Raw genomic sequence first — 21,565 nt, forward strand, 5'->3', positions numbered from 1 at the left:
ATGGCGTACTTTCGTAATTTGAATATCGACAAATGTTCTCAAATTTGACAAGAAATGCTGCCAACATCGGCTTTGTCCCTTCTATCAGAAAAGTCATATGGGTATTTTCACTAAATACCTTTCGTTGGTTAACCTGATGAAAAAATGTCAATTGCTATTATTCTTTGGTTTCACACCTGTGAAAATTTGACGAATTGTTTTGATTTTCATCTATGTGTGAAAGTTTGAACTTAAAAATTCGTAACTGTTGAGAGAAATATAATTGTATATATGAACTTGAACAAAATAATATTCAAATGTTCGGAGAAAAAGCCATTGAACTAATAAAAGAACTCGACAGATGTTCTGGTACACTTACCCCATATAATGTATTTAAAAAAAATATATTCAATTCTTTCTATAATAATAACACATCATTTTTTAGAATGATTTAGTATCAGAAGTTCAAAATGAAATAAAACATTTAGTAGAATGTAATAAAGATGATGCGTAAGTAATTCTTTTTCTATCACAGCTATTTCTAGTTTTAATATCTTTATTTGTAGGAGTTTGGATGAATCGGGAGCTACAGGTACATTATCTGGTACCCTAATTCCTACAATAAAATGTAGACATAGTGCAATAAGGAGAGATATCCGATGTTTACTTGCATATCATTATAATCGACTTAGATGCCTACGTAAAATGAAATGGGAATTTGGGGGATTACTTCCTTCAGATATCAAAGAGAATATGAGTCATCTTGAAGTTGAATGGATAAGTAAATACTCTAGCAATTTAGGAAAATACATGAGATCAGTTGGAGATGAAGGTATTAACTTAACTCTTAATTTAAAGCCACCTAAATCCTTATATGTAGAAGTAAGGTGTTTATCCGATTATGGAAGACTAGAATTGAACAATGGTCATATATTGTTATTGAAAAAAAATACAAGGCATTTTCTTCCAAGGTCTGAGGCTGAAGAACTGATTAGACAAGGAGTACTAGAACATATTGTTAATTAAGTAAATAAAAATTTTTATAATATTAATCGAGTCTTTATTCTATCATCTATAAAAGTCAGTACGAGTTTGAGATTAGTTTTCCAAATATTAATAATGGATTATTTAATCATCCCGAAGTAATTAAAACACCAAAAACTCATCGACAACTTTGGTATTCCATAATTTCTCGTACTGAATTTAGTTCCCCATTATAAAATACAAGAAAACGCAGTAATTTGATATAATATTTATTTCCTTATAGAAGAAAATCACTATCTCAGAACTAAATCACAATATTAATATTTAAAACAATATTAACACATTGAAGTTAGTTCTGAAATCATTATGTAACATTTCCATCTTACTTAGAAAAAAAAAGGTGTCATAGCAAAATATATGAACACTAAGCAAAAAAAAAACTTAAAATACGACAGTCCAAACATACATCAAAATAGTACATACTCTCACTCTCAATGTAACAAAAAAATCTCACTAATACATATTTTTTTGATACGACATCTTTGAAGAAAGGCCATTTTCAAGTTTAAAACGGACATCTAAAACTTAATTCTTTCGGAAATTTGGCTCAATATTTCTAATACAACCGTCGTATTCCCTTAAGATTGATTTTAGAATCAGCACTGTAGAACATTTAACCCGAAACCGAATTATATGCTCTTTAGGATTGCATAAATCGGGAAAAAGATTCGAAATTATTCCTCGGTATACAATTGTATTGCTAATCTTAAATAAACTGCATTTTCGGAAAATGAAAAAATTGTTATGGAAGCAACATCGATATCAATTCACATTTATAAATAATTAATTGTATGACGTTTAACCTTCACAGATCTCTAACCAACATGTGTTTACAGTTTTAAACTTAATATAATAAAAAAAAAATTAACTTGTAGAATACTATATACACATGTTTAGAACACAAAATATTATTGAGTGCTGAACATTCGAAAAGTCTAGTTTAAGCTTACTCAAGTTTTCCAAAGGCAACATAAACTTTTTTTTATGGATTTGAATCCAGCACTGTGAATTTCTCTAAATTATCAGTCTACCAGATCACCTCGGCAAAATGAACCCAGAATGTCACCATTTCTGTCATCATTCTGCAAAGATATTCCACGAATTTTATTATGTTAATTGCAGATAATAAAATTTAATGAATAGTGTGTATGGTACATCTATTCAGCGTTATGAATGATCCAACTAATTAAGAAGGCTATATTTGACTAAAATTTCAAATTGCAACCGTAGCTAGGATCACTGTTATGTCATCTGGTTTACCACCTAAAACAGAAATAGTATTAATGATAGAAACATCGAAATATATATTAAACTCACCAATTGTGTTAATACCATTGGCAAAAGCACTTTCAGCAAAAGGAGATATAAAAGTTTCATCAAACGACAAATTTCTTGCCATCCATGCAATTGAATTAGCGACCGTTTGTAAACGACTAGCACATCGTTCTCCTTGAACCTGGAAAAATCAAAAAGAAATTAGCTACTATTGCATATGAGAAATACTATGAAACCTACTTTGGTTAACTCATTGATCAGTAGATTTTGAGGTAAATTGTCAAATACCCCATCAGTTGCAACCAATATGACATCACCATCTTCCACTGGGAAATTTTCTGTGATGGCAGAGTCTGGTTGATCTGAGAGCACATCGGCTTGGTAACCAGGAGGTGGTAGGGAAAGTTGGAAGGGTGTGTTGAAGTAGTGCTGTTGTTCTTCGCTCCTATGTATGACTCGGCCTCCTCTGACCACCATGTAACCACTATCACCTATGTTGGCTGTGTAAAGGGTACTATTTTCACGATTTAAAACTACGACGCAAGCTGTACTACTACCTGAAAACGAAAGACCAATACATAAATTTAGAAAATGATTAAAAAGTTAAAATTATTTATATATTCTCAACAAAGTTGCACTTCGATGAAAAAATTCGTCATACAATCAACAACTTGATAGTTTCAGGTTTTAGGATATTCCAAAGTTCATTATTGTTTAAATGTAAATATTCAATCTCCAAATCAATCACAAAGTATAATAAATTTACATTGTTTGATTGCATTCAAGAATATTCTATGAGTCAAGTTTACCTAACCTATATCGAAAACAAATTCTGAAAACATATAAACTTTTTCGGGCTGAATGAAGTAAATTGTAGGAAGAAAAATATAACAAGAAGTGAAAATGAAACGAACAACAATTTTTGTTATTGTTTTTATTGTAAAAAAGTTCCAAATTAACATTTCAACTTCGTGGTGCTCATAACGTAATTTGGACATGATAAACAGAATTCATGCGATGCAAGACTTATCGATTGGCTTGGCAAGTGAATTTCGCGATAAAAACTCACTAGGTCGAGAAATGCAAACTCTCGTGACTAATTACCAAAATATCTGTAATATAATTGGACATTTGAACCCGGTCGGACTTTTATTTGTTTACATCGAATATATGCCAAAATCTGGAGAAAAACAACTACCAATACCTAATTTCAACAAATGCACAAACTAAAAATAAGCGAAAAATGGGAATTTTATTAATAGAAGCAACTGCAGCAACTCGACGATTTATCTGCTGGTCACGTGCAACGTGGTCTCTCACATGACTTGTGAATATTTTAAACTTTCATAATATTCCTTTGCCGCCAATACGTGTTACGTTGGCACGGAAAACGAATGTGGCTTCGATTCAAACAAGTGGAGATAAAGAACAAATAAAAATTTCTGTTTCAAGAAACGTTCTGTGCACTTTCGGCCCAAGAAGAGTGAACACAGAAAAATACAGGTACTTCACGTAGCGGGACAAGTCAATGACCTTCAAAAACGTACCTTTCATGACAAATAGCGTATCAAGTACAAACGAACTGGCGTTTGCACTTAAAAAACTGGCATACAAGATAACAGATAACGGTTATTCTTGGAAGAAAATCGAACAGTTGTAGATAAAACTTACTTCCTGTGTAAATTTGAATTATCACACGAACCAAAGAGGGGGTTTCCCCGTGTCGGTTTATCATAATTGCATTATAGCATTATATACCTACCTAAAATCGACTTTTTATGATGTAATAGTTCATAATAACTTCGGGCCAGTAGCTCCGAGGGGTTTGAAGGGGTGAATCTTCCCAATTTGATCAATCTTTCGCAAGTTTTCATCAGGTGCATGGAGAACTCGCCAGGATCTATTCCATAGGCTCTCCAACCTCCTACCCCGTCTGCTACGCCTGAAAAGATCAATTTTTGATTTAAGAGGAAAAAAACAACACAAAATAAAAATAATTTTTTTTTTGCACATACAAAATACCTATTCCTAAGAGAAAATGAAAGATTCTTTGGATAATTTTAAGATAAACATGCATAAACCTGAGCCCGCAAACGCTTTGTTTTCGAGATACAGGATGTTTCTTGTAGTAGTACTTACTACTTTCTTGTGATGATTATACTAGTTTATTGAATCTTTATTAATCTTCGCTACAGATTGGGTAAATAAGTACCATAACTTATAATTAATTTATTCATCACAGCTTACTGACAGTATTTGTAAAGGGGTGTTTTTTTTAGAGCTATAGAACTTTAAATTGCAATAAAAAAACGATGGATTATTCGATTGACTTGAATTTTATTTATCCGCAAGATAATCTTGTGGCATTACATTTTAAATACGATTTCTGGCATATGACCGCCACGGCTGGCTCGGACGTAGTACAATCTGGACGTCCAATTTCCGATGACTTTTTCCAACATTTGTGGCCGTATATCGGCAATAACACGGCGAATGTTGTCTTCCAAATGGTCAAGGGTTTGTGGCTTATCCGCATAGACCAATGACTCCACATAGCCCCAAAGAAAGTAGTCTAGCGGTGTTAAATCAAAAGATCTTGGAGGCCAATTCACAGGTCCAAAACGTGAAATTAGGCAGTCACCAAACGTGTCTTTCAATAAATCGATTGTGGCACGAGCTGTGTGACATGTTGCGCCGTCTTGTTGGAACCACAGCTCCTGGACATCATGGTTGTTCAATTCAGGAATGAAAAAGTTAGTAATCATGGCTCTATACCGATCACCATTGACTGTAACGTTCTGGCCATCATTGTTTTTGAAGAAGTACGGACCAATGATTCCACCAGCCCATAAAGCGCACCAAACAGTCAGTTTTTTCTGGATGTAGCGGTGTTTCGACATACACTCCAAATGCGGCAGTTTTGTTTGTTGACGTAGCCATTCAACCAGAAGTGCGCTTCATCGCTAAACAAAATAAAATTGCACTATTTGCAAGCGTTGTTCAGGCGTGAGTCTATTCATGATGAATTGCCAAACCAAACTGAGAATAAATCACTTGACAGCTGTTAAATCGGCCGCCATCTTGAACAGTAATGCCAACTTAAAAAAAAAACACCGGTTATAATAATTTGGTTTTTCCCGAGGATTACTAGAAAATTGTCAGATTTTTTTCTCAAAATCAGGTGCAGATACAACAAAACTACAAGAAATCAAAAAGTGTAGTACTGGACCAAAGTTTCTTTTTACATTTTCAAACTATACCAGTGGTGTATCAAAAAAAAATTCTGGAGGAAAGAAGCGGGCACTGTTCCAGAAAAAGTAACACCCTGCAGATTCGCATTGAAAATTAGCATATCACATGATGAAAACTTCAAATTGGAATCTCTATGCCAAATTCAAGTTAAATATCTTGTGAAGGGAAGATGCTAGGACAAGAAAACTCGAATAAAAAAATTAATTCATATGAAATTTAGCATGAAGCTCGAAACTTTCATTTCACATCTAAATTCGACATTTCATTCCATTCCAATTGGTAGTTACCTAGTGTCCGGACCGGACAGAATTGAATTTTACCAAGGATTCGTCATCGTTTGATACCATTCCCTGCTCAAAATTCGAAAAAAAAAACTTAAAACCTACAGGAATTAAGGTACTAAGGTGCAAAATATGTGCCTATGCTTCTACGTAATAAAATATTAATTAAATACAATACATCTCGTAAGTGGTTATGCTGAAATTGCTCATTAGAGGTTTGAACGTGCAGGTTGATCATTTACACCTAAAACTCGAATAAAAAATAATCAATAGACTTTGAACTTGGTAGTGTTGATGAATATTTGTTGGGAATTCATCATCTTTCATAATAAACAGAAAAAATCATTTCCAATCGTCTGTCTTACAATAAACTCCGAATATCATAATTCGATAAGTTTTTTTTCATTTGTTTTTCTCGAATGCACCAATCCAAAGGTTTATTTTGTTTTCAAGGAATCAAAACAACCACATTCAGCAAAAGCTTCCTTGTTATGTTTTCCCAAAATTGGTGCATTAATATCTGCATGAAGTGAATTATGGCATATTTGCTTGACCTCATTATAAGAAAAATCGTACTATTTTGAAAATCAAAGGTAGAATAACAACATTGATTACATAACAAATTGATCAAATTGATATTTGCAAATATCGTCTGATAACAACGTAACCGGTTCAAATCGAATATGAGATATAAATAAATTTGAGTTCAATTTTGTTTACAAATACCGCACATTTCAGAAGTTTATACAATGTAGAAAAATGTAATATATTTTTTTTGTTATTCACAAGGGCGTAGATCTATTGTTTTTCTGGGGGGTAATCGAAAAACTTTTTTTTAAGACAATGTGTAATATGGGAAAGAATAATAGCATTTTCTTGATTCGATTGTTCATACCATTTGATTGTTCCTAAATTAGAGGTACGGAGTTCAAGTTAAATATCTTGTGAAGGGAAGGTGCTATGAAAAAAAATGGCACTTTAACATTTGTATCTCGAAAACAAATCGTTTCCGGACCCATGTTATAGGACTTTATTTCTTATAATGATCCGAGGAATCTGTAATTTTCGATTGAACCTCCAATTTAGGAACACCCTGTATAGTCAATTCAAAACTGAAGGTTAAATGTATAATGTTGTTCTTGGATTGTTCTCAAATTTCTCTCAGTACACACAAATGATCACTGATTTCAATAAAGCAATTTAATAATTTCTGAACGTTGTTGAAGCGTGTATCTTTCCATGAATACATGGGGAAATGTCAAAAATAATATACAGTAATTTTGATGGACATTTTAAATTGTGTCATTCCTATTGGAAAAACCGTTACATAAATTAGGCTAAGTATTTTTTTACCGTAATATTTGTAAGTAAAACTGAATAAAGAGTCGACGACATGTTCATTATATGAATCAATGAAAACAGAGAAAGCGATACATTCTAACTTAACTTTGACCTCAATATCAACCACAGTAACAACTTTTTAATACATAGAGAAAATAAAAGAAACATGGATTGACTAGCTAATCTCATGATGGAATAATAGATAAATTATTAGTTGAACGTAGATAATCAGGTATCAAAAAATTATCTAAATATTGAACAAATTGACCTATAGGATGATTTTTGAATTTTGTCTGTATCAAATATAATTACTTTTTATTATTACTAGATTATAATATCAATTCATACGTCATTATTTCTATCAGGCAATTCCAAAGCAAACACAATATTTATTAATAGTCAACAAGAAACTTCATAACGAAATGAAACAATATCTTATTTATTCCATTTTGAAATCACCATCACTTTAATATTGTCTGATTGACCTCATCAAATCATCGTCCTTAGTTTCAACAAAGAATTAAAAACGTTTTCAGATTGAAATCTAAGAAATGCTCATCTTGAAAATAATTTGAATGGAAATATCTGTTTCAAATTTAGATTATACACTTTTTCGAAATACTTTAATGAAAAATGAATTTGTCAAAGTTTTTTTTACAATAATAAAACTCAAGATGATCTTATAGTACAATGTTAATATACATGGTGTCCCAAAAATTCGATACTGATTGAAAACATCTCGAGACTCTATAAGACTTAGGAAAAAAAATCTTCTAGTCCTCGAGATGCTTTCAGTGAGCATCGAATTTGGGACATCCTGTAGAATTGACAGAGAGTTTGTATTTATTTACAACTATAAGAGCTGATCATATTTAGCCTATTATAGAAACCAGTTTCTCATTTACATATCCCCTGCTAGCTTTTATACTCTGTTGACAAATTGTGAAAAACTCACAAAGTTAACAACTTTTAAAAATAAACATCCAATTGTTCTGAAGTTTGATTAATGAGGTACTTAAGGATAAGTGAAATGTATGTTTTTTCTCAATAAGTCAATGACAATTATGAAATTTCACATATACTGGAGATTTTAGTAAATTTTAAGTTCACGAAATTCGATATGTTATTATAGTCCATGGGAACTTTAAGAGAACTTTGCATGTATGTGGAGCCTATGAATTCTTTGACTCTTGGCTACATGACAACAAAACAGCATAAGAGTATAGGTACGTTAATTGTATCATTTTATAAGCTAATTGGATTGAAGGCACGAAGTCAGATATATCCTGAATAATCTAGTTAATCCTATATCAAACGAATACCTAATATAATTTCCTTTTAAGGCATAACTATTGGTATTGCTGAAATGAGTGAGTCTGACGACCGACGAGCTTTGAAACAATAAAATGTCATAGAATGAATATTACACATTCAAGATAATAATTGAAAAGAAATGAGGTCAATACAAAATTGACATTGTGAAATATTAAATATTTATATTTTTCTTGAAGATAATGAATGTCAAAATCGTATACAAAAACATTTACGCTCTTAGTTTCAATGGCAAGAGCTCTTCAAGTATCGTTCAACTGGTGAAATATAATGAAAAAGCCCTTGGAATTCAAGGAAATTGGCTGGATTAAAGAAAATAACGTACCTAGAACATCCGCAGATTTGTATCTGGTCGTAAACCAAGCATCATCACCAAATTGCCCTTTGATCAGTCTTTGAATCTTTCTCTCCTTCGAGAAGCCACAAACGGCGGAAACTAGATAAGGTTCTGATTTTCGGTTGATATTTGGATCGGCGGCACTTGAAATATTCGCGATTCCATTCCAAACTGCACGGGAAAGTAACCTACCAGTTAACCACAAAGAGTGCATTCTTCAGCACCGACACGAACGGAACAGTATATCTTCAGAGCGAAACCATATCTGATATCGAATTCGTTTCGTACACAACTTCACAAATCGAATCCAACGGGTAATTTAAGTCATGAGACCGATAGCACCAAAACGCACCTAGCACGAGACCCCCCAAATTTCAATTGGACGGATGTCAAAAATCGAAGGTGTCAAAGAGAAATGTATGTGAATTACGAATGAACTACTTAATTGAGGCCTACTTAGAAAGTAAAAAAATGTCATTAGATATTGATAAAATATGTATTCATCACTACATACATTTGAATAATTTTCTGCAAACTAACAAAAATTTGCATTAACATTAAAAAATATAAATAAAAGATTCTATGAAATCATCAATTTTATTATTCTTGATTCAACCATAGAAATTAAGATTGTTATTTGAAATTTTTGAATGAAATAATCATAATAATAATAACTAATTTCAAGCGTGAGGAAAATGAAAGAATAAAACATTTGAAATAAATATTTTTATTGTATCTTTCTTATCTTCCGTTTGTCGTTCAACATTTCATTCATTTTATCTAGTCTCAATTGTCGCTTCACTGCTTTAAGTTCCATCTCATCGTAATGCTCAAGGAACATTGTTTTCAAAACTGGGTTAAAATATGGCAATAATCGAAGGTCATCCATTTTCACCTGAAATAATTTGAATGAATTATACACATACAGGTAACAATTATACTCAACTAATATTATACATCAGAAATAATCATCATAATATGTTGTGAATTCACTCACCTGCATATTATCAAATGCGATTCCAACATTCTCTGCAAAGTTTTCATTGAAAATTGGTAATTTAGCATAACGTTGACTAAAATGTGTGAGAAGGATATTTTTAGCTTCCATTCTTTTTCCTACCATTATCGCTTGTGTTGTTGTAGAATGCTGCTTTATTTTAGCCTCATGTTCTAGATCATCTTCCATTGTGGCTTCATGAATTAGCAAATCACTTCCTAAACCTAATAGATTAATTTGTTAATAAGTTAATAGTTTGATATTGATAGAAGTTTCGATATTTTTCTTTGTTTGAAAAATTCATGTATTTTACATAAAATTTTTTTTTTTTCGTAATTACCTAATAGTACGAGCTCTTCACAAGGCATAGTATCACCAGAATATGTCAGCTTGAAGCCATCTGCCAATGTGAATGCTACACCAAAAGCATTAGGACAGTGTTTTACCATGCACGTCTTTATATTTTCTAAATTCAGAGTTTCAATCAGTTCATCGTAAGTATCTCTATTCAATTCATATCCTGTTTGCAACTAAAACAAATATGCTCTAATTATAAAATAAAATATAAAATAATTTTCTTTTGTTAGTTCACAATAACCCGTAAGAATTGAATTGGTGGGGTATTTTTCAATTTTATGTTGGTATCAGTGAAGATCTGTCATTAGTGTCAGTTGTCATTTATCTGAGAAGTCTGTTGATTTGTTCGTAAGCATTGAATTAACGTACCAATTGAGAATTGGATATGAATTCGAATTCTGTCTTGATTTCTTCAAAATACCTGTCATAAAATGACAGCCAAGGATATAACTGTACGGGAGCCAATAATTTCAACGGCTTATGCTCTCTGTTTAAATTTCTTAAAGCTGCTTTTCGACCTTGGAGCACCCCTATAATCCCGATGTGATGATCGGCATGTATGTGAGACACATAAATTGCATCAATATTGGCAAGCACCTCGTCACATTTCGATCTTCCGTAAAATCTCACCAATTGTCCATATGTGCCTTCACCGCAATCCATCAGTATATTTTGATCTTTCCTGCAGATAGTGAAAAATATTTTTTGCTGGTAAAAAGTATTTTGAAATAATCTTCGAAATATAATAATAATAATAATATCAGTAAATAATAATAATTTCTTACGTCCAAATGATATAAAAAGTAATATCTCACCCCGATTCCAAAAGAATTCCACTTGTATTTCTAGTTTTGTTAGGTATACAAGAACCGGTACCTAAAAACAATACTCTAGGATATTCTTTAGGAACTATATCGTCTCGACAAGATTGTATTCTGACGTTCAAATCTTGTAGAGCAGCTGGGACACCATCTAAAGCTAGGGTTTCTTCTCTGTATTCTTTGGGTTTGAGTTTCAATTCCTCCGATCTAAAAAAACAATTAATATTGAACGTCACTTTTTATTTTCTTTTATTCTGACAAAGTGTTGATACTCGTTGCAACTTAAAAGCTTGTAAAGTTTTCACTTACTTGTCTAATCCTCTTCTGGGTCGTAAATGTATTGCGGTAAGAGTATTGGCTTGAATCCTATTATAAATTTTATTTACACCATTTTTTACATTTGATTCCATTTCAAGCTGGGAAAAAAAGAATATAATAATAAATTGAAGAATTCCAACTATGAAAAGAGTCAAAACATAATTTTATGTAATAAAAATATTACGATTAATACTGAGTGTAACAGAGTTGAGAAATCTAATTAGCTATTGGAGACAACTGATTCTGAAGATAACTCACCTCGTCTGATTCTGTTCCATCATCTCCTAGTAAGGGAAATATATCTTTGTGGACCATATTCAGTTTGTGTTGTATTCTATGTACAGATGCACTACCCATACAAGTGTTTGTTTCATTGATTATCAAATGTTTCGTGCTTGGAAGGAACATATTCATCCAGGCTTCGTATCTACAAAAAAAAAAAGGAAAATCACAACCGATTATACAGAGTGGGCCTTCAAATTGTTAATTAAACTTAAACTATCTCATCAAATAAAACAGTTTTTTCATTAACCATTATTTCATATTAGGCTCAGGTAAAAAATTAAACGGTGCAATTAGTCAAAAGGCCCCTCCTACTGGAGGATTATAATATTAATGATGGCATTAAATTTTAATGAACGTTCCTGGAATTGGCGAAAATTTCTCACTAAAATTAATTCTATTTTGAATAATCATGTGAAAGGTACAAAGGAAAAACAAATACTTTTCTTGAACTATAACAGTCTGTATCTTTTCACCTGAGCCAAATCTGGAAAAACGTTAAGGAAAAAAAGTATTTTGGATACAACTTTAAGGCTCATCCTGTATTTTTAAACATTAACTTTATTGAACAAATCTCAAAATTTGTGGCTGATTCAATAACAAATATATTGATGAATAAGCTATTTGAAAGGTTTTTCCAATCCTCTACAAAAAAAATGAATATCTTTACCTTGGATCTTCCATAATTTCTTTGGGAGTGAAATGAACCACCAGAAAAGCCACTTCGTCATCATTTTTAGCGAACTTTTGGTAATTTTTCATCTCTTCATTATTGACTAGAGACGTGATATATTCTTTTGATGGACAGTCGACAACTGAAAGCAAGCAATGAAATTCGATGAATAAAAATGTAATCTCTTGAGAATAATGCTTACTAAACATATGTGAATATATTTCATGCAGACCTAAAAATTTGCAACTTTTACTCACCGATAAATATAGGTCCAAGATCGTTGGGTTCACAAACCTCTTCCGGTTTGATTACTCTTCCATTTTCAAGGACCACCTCTTCCCCCGCCTTCAACTTTCCCAAAAGCGGCCCAGGAGGTACTCCGAGCTGTACACATTTTTCCAAAGATAAGGCCCCCGGTTTTTCTTGTAACCGGCAAATATAACACATAACGCTGCCTTTTTCTCTAGTTTCGTCACCTAAATTCTTATACTTGTCAGATGTAGAGCTCATACTGCTATCTGGAGTAAAAGAATCTAATTAACATCACATTAGTTGAAATCAGATGGGAATAGGTACATTATGGAATTAATTTTGTGATGAGTAATTGTGTTGTAAATCTAAGGAATATTACAGGAAGGATTGGAAAGGTTACCTAAGCTAAAGGAACGGGATTTATTTTTTCTACTTCTTCTACGTCTTCTCCTTCTTTTCGATTTACCTGATGAAGAGTTACTATTCTCATCTTCCAAAGAAGTACTAATACTTCTTGATCTTCTTTCTCGTCTACAAATGCTACCATCGTCGATCTAGAAAAAAGAATGAGTTCGTGCCCATGAAGCTTTCATTTCATCCATGTTAATATTTCTACTCACTTCATTAAAACTTTCATCAATTGCCGATATTTCTTTATCCTCAATTATCTGTCCATTTCTAATATTTACATTTGTCGATACTTCAGGATCTCTGTGCACTTCTAGGTATTTTATTTTCAGTACATTATCTTCGAATGTATCCATGGATTTAGATTCATTCACTGAAATTTTCAAGTTTTTCAACACAACAAATTTCTTAGCAGCATCAAACATTTCTAGCTAGAAAAAAAAATAAGGAATAATAAAAGTGTCACAAATTAAGAAGTGAAGTTGCAATACTAACAAAATTTTTCGTGTAAATTACTCTATTGTTCTTTTAAAAAAATAATCAAAAGACATTCAACTAAAAAATTGATAAATCGAAAACTAAAACTAAATGTTCCATCTAATTTCACTCACCATTCCGGGTGGTCCATGAATACTGACATTTGGTACACCAACATCCTGCATAGTCAAGGTAATTCCGGGTAATCCACCGATATTCTTCCATACTGGACGAGTTACAAAAATGTGTTCTAATTTAGATAGTTTCAGTTTTAACTCATGTGCTAATCTCTGCGTGCCTTCACCACAATTAAATAGATACCTGTCATAACAATGATGAAATCATAGATTAATTACTGTAGACTGCATTTCCTTTTCTATTCATCATATAAAATAGTATATTATAATTTGTTGTAGATTAGATTCTTTTACCTTGTCTGGTCTGAGAAAATATAAAGACTCCTAGGTGCCCCTTTAGCACCTGTGCCTAGCACTTGTAATGTTACTTTACCAGGAACATATTTGGTTGATTTTTCCTTACTCTTCAATCGTTGTTTTTGAATTTCCTTCAAATGTTTTGGATTTTTTGGCATGATGAAATTCGATTTATTATTATCAAAACTGGAGGTCTTGTAAATATTTCTTAGAAGGGGCAATGTTACATTCCTGTAGGTAAGTGTTAGACAATACGGAAACATAAGTTTGAAGAGTTGTTATATCTCAATTTTTGAGATATTATGATAAATATTTATGAAAAAGAAAACAGAGATTTGAAAAACATGAATATTTGACGTTAACCTAAATTTTCTTATGTCAATTCTTCTTTTTCATTTTGTAATATGGCTTCGTTCATTTTCACAGATTTTTTCAATTCCCGATTCAAGGGTAGGCAGCGCCAGCGTTGCCGTTCGTACGACAATTATCGTTTTGTACGATTATTTGCTGCTCGGTACATATTTTGTATTCTGTGCTCGGTACTTTGTACGATACCGCATGTACGATAATAATAATAGCGTTTTGTACAATAATTTCAGTGTACCTATCATTTGAGTTGAAATTTCCATAGATACTTAAAATATAATGAAACTGAGTATGGCCAGATTTAGTAGGAATCTTCTTTTTCAGTAGATTTTTCGCATTTTCATGAAGTTTTTAGTAGGAAGAAATCATTTGGTAGATTTTAGTAGTTTTAAAAAATCTAACCGAGACAGTTGGGAATGTCTAGACTTTAGAATGTTCCGATGAATCAATTCATAGTTCATTGGGGTTCTACGTTCTACGTGGATATAGAAGAACGAACCTACTTAAACATAATAAAATCATAAAACTTCTTTGGTGGCTGTCGGCTGAAAATAAATACAAAGAATCATGGAATATCCGAAGGGTAGGTGCCTCATCAAAAACAGATGGTGTTCATTTGAAAATATACCATTATCTCATAGGTATTTGGTATTCTATTCAGTGAAACAAAATTGTTGTATCAGGTATTTCATTGATATATTTGAGTGGCTGAATATTTCAGATTTGAATATATTCATTTCACACAACAAAATCGTTTTTTTGATGACCCTTATTATATAGAGAATTTTTACGAAGATATTTCTTCGTATTTCCAATCAATTCAATTACATATTTAGATTCATATTATTTTATAATATGTGGATATGGGAGCAAATGTTCAATTGTTGAAAGCACATAACAAAGACCATCAAAAATATACTGCCATTTCAATTGAAAAGGGAGTATCTGCAAAAAAGCACACTAGAGATATTTAATTCAATTAATATGAAAAAGAAATACATGACAATGCATGTTGATTAAATTCATTAATTTTAATTCAGAAAGACTATTGAAGTCAAATATAATTATCAAAATAAATTTGTTACTTGAAATCGTACTTTCAAACTTCAACCCTAAGTATATGTATAGGTATCATTAAATAATAGGATCCTTGAATTATTTCAGAAAAACGTATTTTTCATTAGTATTTCAGATTCAATTTCGAAACGTATCTAGTACCTCGAACACCCATATTTAAAGAATTTTGTATTTGGGTATTTTTTATTCGGTTTCTTTTACATCTTCGTCGACGATTGCATGTTTTTTGCAATATTCTAAGTTATTTGGGAAAAGAACTTGTATGGAAATGAGTAATTTCTGAACAAAAAACAAAAATAACAGAAACAATTTTCACAATGTTATAAGTAAAATTCGATCCATTCTTTCACGATTTCCTTAAAAAATTTCTTGTTTTATTTTCGAATCTGTACGCATCTCTACTATCTATCCTATTCATGAAGTAAAATTTAACCATAAGAGACATTAGAATAAGGTGTATTCTGAATAAAGTGAAAATACCGACAATCAGTGAATAGGAAAATACAGGTTTTCTAATCTTGTCTGATAATTAATTAATTATTTATTAACCGTTTCGTCTAAATAAAAAATGTATTACTTATTCGATACATTGCTTGTTTTTTCATCCTTTTCCACAAATTGTCATATTCTCGCAAAAATTTCCTTTATTTCGAATGTGTACGATAAAAATCAGTGGGATACCATAATATGTACAAAAAATACGTTAAAATACGATAATTTTAAACACGCGGTACGCCAGGCTTGTCGACCTGGCAACGCTGGGCAGCGCCCTCTTCAGCATGCTTTTTCGGCTAAAGGTGAGATAAGATTCGTAATAACATTCTCAACAACAAAGCTCATATCACCTTTCTTCCTGAAGTGGAAAATGAGCGACTTATTTTGAAATATTTATTTCTTTCACTAGTACAAAAAATTTATTTATTTTTGATTGTCCAAACAACCATTTTTTTGTATTTATATGAATGACAATATTTTGTTAATATAAGACAGCAAAATAAGACAATAAAAGGAAAAAAGTGCGCTGGGATGTGAACTCGTGAAAACCATGATCATCATGTAGCACAACTCAATCGACACCACTAAGCTATTTGATATTAATAGACAAAACGATAATTTCCATCTTAAAGCCATTCCGCAAGCCGCTTTCATTTTGTGAATCAATAGTGGAATATCTCAATTTTAGGGTGTGTTAGGAAGAAACTGATAGCAGATTAGTATTCAACATCGAAAATTCTTCAAGATATCAAATTATGAAGCTTATCCGACAAGAAAAAAATTTGAACCATAATTTGTCTCAAAAAATTCGAAATATCTCAGTTTTGGGGTCATCTAGTAAGGAACTGATTGCAATTAGGTATTGAGCATAAAAAATTCTTCATAATATCAAATTCTCAAGCCCATCCGAAACCAAAACTGTTTTAGGCAAAAAATGGACCGATAGAATTTGAACATATTTTTATGTTTTTTTAACGGTTTTGCGGTCGTAAACTCCAAATTAGGCATCGATTTCGCTGAGGAAAAATTTTTAAAACCATTTAAAGCACTTTATTTTCACGAAATTCGAAATATCTCAAATTTGGGTCGTGTTAGAAAGAATCTTAACGTAGGTTAATATTCATTTTGGAAAATTCTTCAATAAATTGAAACTACATATGAAATAACGGGTATGCAATGCCATATTTATTTATTACTAATTAAAACAAAACATTGTATTATAAGAGAGTTCATTTTCTGTATATTGTTTTCAAACGAAACCTACTAAAATAACTCATAAAATGGATATTATTTCTCAAAAAAATTATAAAACTAGCAAGTTTTCAATTTCATCTTCTCCTTGAGAAGGGTGTATCGCCTGTTTTCTCTGGACTATGTTATGTGTGACGTGGATTGCCAGCTATCTAACCATTGTTTTGGTGGTCGTCAGATGGATCTTCTTCTGAGGGGTTTTTAGTCCCTGGTGACCTTTACCATTCTGTCTGCCAGTTTGTATCCTGTTATTGTTTCTAGGGTCTTCATTTCAGTTGTTCGCAATATCCTCTTTGTTGTAGACTTTTTGGCTTTGATCTCCGCTCTGTTGATAGTTTTCATTTTGAAATATAATAATTCACTTATCCTGTATTCAAGTCGGATATCGAATTTTGTAATATTAATCCTTACTAAGGAACAATTAACCACGCCACTGGAATGTTCACTGCACCTCTAGTTGTCAATTTTGCAGGTTTGTTGTTTTCCTACCTCACTTTATCATAATACTGTTACAATTGATTACAATATAACGCTATTTACTTTTAAGGCCACCCCTATGTTTCCTTTACTCTGAGATTTTTCATTCAAATGGATACGTTTTATATATCTTTTAAGGGTTTCTTTCACACTTGAAACATACCCACATAAGTGACATTAATGTTCTTTTTTGTTCAAATGAACAGAATCCAAATGCTTGTTGAGGTGAACTTCCTGGTTGGCTGCATAATCACATAAATAACATTTATATTTTTTTTTATTCAAATGGACAGAATCCATATTAATTTTGAGGTAAACTTTCCGGTTGGCTGCATAATCACACAGGTAATTATTTTATGTTCAAATGGACAGAATCCATATGAATTTTGAACTTTCTGGTTGGCTGCATAATCACATAAGTAACATTTATATTTTTTTCTATTCAAATGGACAAATCCATATTAATTTTGAGGTAATCTTTCCAGTTGGCTACATAATCACACAGGTAATTATTTTATGTTCAAATGGACAGAATCCAAATGCTTTTTGAGGTAATCTTTCTGGTTGGCTGCATAATCACATAAGTGACATTTATGTTCTCTTTTATTCAAATGGACCGAATCCAAATGATTTTTGAGTTGAACTTTCTGTTTGGCTGCATAATCACATAAGTGACATTTATGTTCTCTTTTATTCAAATGAACACAATCCAAATGCTTTTTGAGTTGAACTTTCAGGTTGGCTGCATAATCACATAAGTGACATTTATGTTCTCTTTTATTATAATGAACAGAATCCAAATGCTTTTTGAGGTAATCCTTCAGGTTGGCTGCATAATTACATAAGTGACATTTATGTTCTTTTTTATTCAAATGGACAGAATCCAAATGCTTTTTGATGGTAGCTTTCTGGTTGGCTGCATAATCACATAAGTGACATTTATGTTCTTTTTTATTCAAATGGACAGAATCCAAATGCTCTTTTATGGTAGCTTTCCGGTTGGCTGCAAAATCACATAAGTGACATTTATGTTCTCTTTTATTCAAATGGACAGCATCTATATGATTTTGGAGGGTTTCTTTCATGCTTGCAGCATACTCACATAATGAACATTGAAATTCTTTTTTATTCATATGGACAGAATCCAAATGATGTTTGAGTTTAAATTTCTGATTGGCTGCAAACTCACATAAGTGACATTTATGTTCCTTTTTATTCAAATGGATAGAATCAATATGAATTTTGAGGTTAACTTTCCGGTTGGATGCATAATCACATAAGTGACATTTATGTTCTCTTTTATTCAAATGAACACAATCCAAATGCTTTTTGAGTTGAACTTTCAGGTTGGCTGCATAATCACATAAGTGACATTTATGTTCTCTTTTATTATAATGAACAGAATCCAAATGCTTTTTGAGTTGAACTTTCAGGTTGGCTGCATAATCACATAAGTGACATTTATGTTCTCTTTTATTAAAATGAACAGAATCCAAATGATATTTGAGTTGAAATTTCTGATTGGCTGCAAACTCACATAAGTGACATTTATGTTCCTTTTTATTCAAATGGATAGAATCAATATGAATTTTGAGGTTAACTTTCCGGTTGGCTGCATAATCACATAAGTGACATTTATGTTCTTTTTTATTCAAATGGACAGCCTCTATATACCCTTCGAGATTGTTTTTCTGGTTTAAAGCAAACTCGCCTATTTCATATTTAATAGACGATCTTATTCCATTCTCATCAGTGTAATGATGAGCAATATCCATGATTTCAGTCTTTTCATCAATATGCCCCCCATCAGTCGTGTACTGAAATCTAGAACCAAAAAATAATTGTAACATTTTGATTTTCAATTATAAGAGGTTTGAAGTGAAAACAATTTCAACAAACACTGAAAATGTTCATTCAAAAGTGTTCTTTCACAAAATCGAATTTTCAAAAAGATATTTCAAAGGAATATTTCACAAAGTGTGACATTTTTGTAAAAAGTATTGTTGCTTGATTACATTAATTTTCCTAGTTAGAGAATTTGAAAGGGAAATTTCAATATCACATAATACAATAATCAATAAGAATTTATTTCATAGAATTTATTGAAATCTTAAGGATCAAATCTTCACAATTTCAAAATAGAGAAAATTATCATTAAATTGTAACTAAATATTTTATATTATTCAACACAAAAGAGATTAAGACTAATAGGGAGTTGCCTTGTAAACATGATATGTGAAATCAATCGTATTAAAGGCAAACAACATCGAAAATTCTTCAAGACATCAAATTATGAAGCTTATCCGACAAGAAAAAGATTTGAACCATAATTTGTCTCAAAAAATTCGAAATATCTCAGTTTTTGGGTCATCTAGTGAGGAACTGATTGCAATTAGGGATTAAGCATAAAAAAATCTTCATAATATCAAATTCTCAAGCCCATCCGAAACCAAAACTGTTTTAGGCAAAAAATATCCAGTGTTATGGACCGATAGAATTTGATCGGATAAAAGGCAAACAACAGACTCTTTTTTGAAGATCTATATTGCTACAGTTTCGAGCTTACTATGGACTCCTCATCAGGCTAAAAAACTTACAAGAGAAAATTACAGAATGAAAACTACAAACAGAACAAATACCAAAACAGTTTAGTGTAGAAATAATTAGAACTTTCAAAATGGCAAAAACACATCTGCTCAACTGAAGAGACAATAAGCCATGTCCTTTCTAGAATTATTTTTTTTATAATGAAAAAAGTGAAAGTGAAAAAAGTTAAAATTTGGCCTAGAGTATCAAGAAAAATAATGAATACTTACCCCAAGTCAAATGAATTTCCTTTTTCATAGCTTTCATCATCTACTCCCATTTCCATCTTTACTTTGTGATGATTAGTTTCATCTGGGAAAATTTTTGAGTATGTTTCCATTTCTGACTTCAACACTTCGTAAATTTTTAATTGTGAAAATAAATATGTACAAGTACAAATCGAGAAATGTTTGTTTTTTATTATCTCTACTGTGCACTGGGTGAGTACCATAAACCTTATATCAAATGGACAGGCCCTTAGAGAGAAATTCTGGCATGCCGCATATGAAACATGATACTAGTGGTGAATACTCTTTGGTTAGCATCACAGAATACTAAACATAGCACCATAGATAAGTAGGGCACTTGATGGTTAGTGTTCTGTGGTTAGCACTTTTACTAATATTTTGTGATCTCAACCATAGAATGTATAATAGTTATATTTTGTCGTAGTACTACAAGCTAAATATATTGGCGTCTAGGTCTAGGTCGAGCCATATGAAATCTTCAAATTCGATGACATTGAAAAAGCGCTCTTTTTGAAATATATAGGCAGATAAAATTGAAGACTAAAAGTCAGTGTTGCCAATGCGACTCCACTACCGAATTCTATGTCAAAAAATCTGAAAAAAAATTTGCTAGTTCATAGAACCTTAAATTATTTAGAAAAACTAAAAAAATTGGATATTTTTCACACGCTCATGTTAAAGAAAACATTCGACTGGCTTTTTCTGATTTACAACGAATATATAAGCCCAATATTATATTTGCAATACATAGACCTATAATAACATTATTATTATAGGTCTATGGTTCATAGATGGCTTGTTTTTATCACAGATTTCTGTTTTTATCATTGAACTAATAATATTTCATTAAATCTATGGTTTTTATTAGGGAAAAAACACCAAAATGGATTTTTTTCCCGTCCATTTGGGCAGATATCATTCAATTAATATCCTTGGATTGAGGGTGATGGATAGACAATAGAGAAGATATACAAGAATTGGCATATTCTCACTTCAATTGAATAAAATCAACAGAGTCCGAATCCATAACCCATTATTGGAATCAAAAACGAACCAAACAGACTTTCAAGTAATAAGATATTTCCAAACCTTCTTCTCCAAACGCTTAGGGAGAAATATGTACTCAATATTTATGTAACATATATTTCATAAATTTTACATGGAAAAATAATTATTACAAGTATAACTCAACAATAACAGGAATT

General features: G+C 31.6%; 4 protein-coding genes across 5 annotated transcripts; 1 reads left to right on the plus strand and 3 right to left on the minus strand.

Moving 5' to 3' along the window:
* The first annotated feature begins 154 nt into the window (after nucleotides 1–154).
* LOC123682177 (DNA replication complex GINS protein PSF1-like) lies at nucleotides 155–1,029 on the plus strand. Its single transcript, XM_045620627.1, has 3 exons — nucleotides 155–368; nucleotides 425–489; nucleotides 546–1,029. Exons 1-3 carry the CDS (start codon nucleotides 297–299, stop codon nucleotides 1,003–1,005), a joined length of 597 nt encoding a protein of 198 aa, XP_045476583.1. The 5' UTR covers nucleotides 155–296; the 3' UTR covers nucleotides 1,006–1,029.
* A 190-nt stretch (nucleotides 1,030–1,219) lies between these two features.
* On the minus strand, nucleotides 1,220–9,229 carry LOC123682179 (protein phosphatase PTC7 homolog). Its single transcript, XM_045620631.1, has 5 exons — nucleotides 8,830–9,229; nucleotides 4,061–4,240; nucleotides 2,539–2,855; nucleotides 2,341–2,479; nucleotides 1,220–2,286 (listed from the first exon to the last, which is right to left on the minus strand). Exons 1-5 carry the CDS (start codon nucleotides 9,053–9,055, stop codon nucleotides 2,237–2,239), a joined length of 912 nt encoding a protein of 303 aa, XP_045476587.1. The 5' UTR covers nucleotides 9,056–9,229; the 3' UTR covers nucleotides 1,220–2,236.
* Nucleotides 9,230–9,552: 323 nt separating this feature from the next.
* Nucleotides 9,553–14,238, minus strand: LOC123682178 (ribonuclease Z, mitochondrial). Of its 2 annotated transcripts, none has more exons than XM_045620628.1 (13): nucleotides 13,858–14,238; nucleotides 13,561–13,747; nucleotides 13,162–13,380; nucleotides 12,942–13,095; nucleotides 12,547–12,807; nucleotides 12,287–12,431; nucleotides 11,593–11,761; nucleotides 11,326–11,432; nucleotides 11,011–11,223; nucleotides 10,565–10,877; nucleotides 10,179–10,368; nucleotides 9,839–10,062; nucleotides 9,553–9,736 (listed from the first exon to the last, which is right to left on the minus strand). In XM_045620628.1, the coding sequence occupies exons 1-13, from the start codon at nucleotides 14,121–14,123 to the stop codon at nucleotides 9,569–9,571; spliced, it is 2,616 nt and encodes an 871-aa protein (XP_045476584.1). In that variant the 5' UTR covers nucleotides 14,124–14,238; the 3' UTR covers nucleotides 9,553–9,568. The 2 variants fall into 2 exon arrangements, with proteins under 2 accessions (XP_045476584.1, XP_045476586.1); XM_045620630.1 differs by having other exon boundaries at nucleotides 13,008–13,095; nucleotides 13,858–14,237.
* A 3,012-nt stretch (nucleotides 14,239–17,250) lies between these two features.
* LOC123683147 lies at nucleotides 17,251–20,665 on the minus strand. The gene is made up of 3 exons (XM_045622046.1): nucleotides 20,343–20,665; nucleotides 19,064–19,350; nucleotides 17,251–17,459 (listed from the first exon to the last, which is right to left on the minus strand). The coding sequence occupies exons 1-3, from the start codon at nucleotides 20,561–20,563 to the stop codon at nucleotides 17,251–17,253; spliced, it is 717 nt and encodes a 238-aa protein (XP_045478002.1). The 5' UTR covers nucleotides 20,564–20,665.
* Between the last annotated feature and the right edge of the window lie 900 nt (nucleotides 20,666–21,565).

The sequence above is a fragment of the Harmonia axyridis genome, chromosome 6, assembly GCF_914767665.1.
Source record: "Harmonia axyridis chromosome 6, icHarAxyr1.1, whole genome shotgun sequence".
Lineage (NCBI taxonomy): Eukaryota > Metazoa > Arthropoda > Insecta > Coleoptera > Coccinellidae > Harmonia > Harmonia axyridis.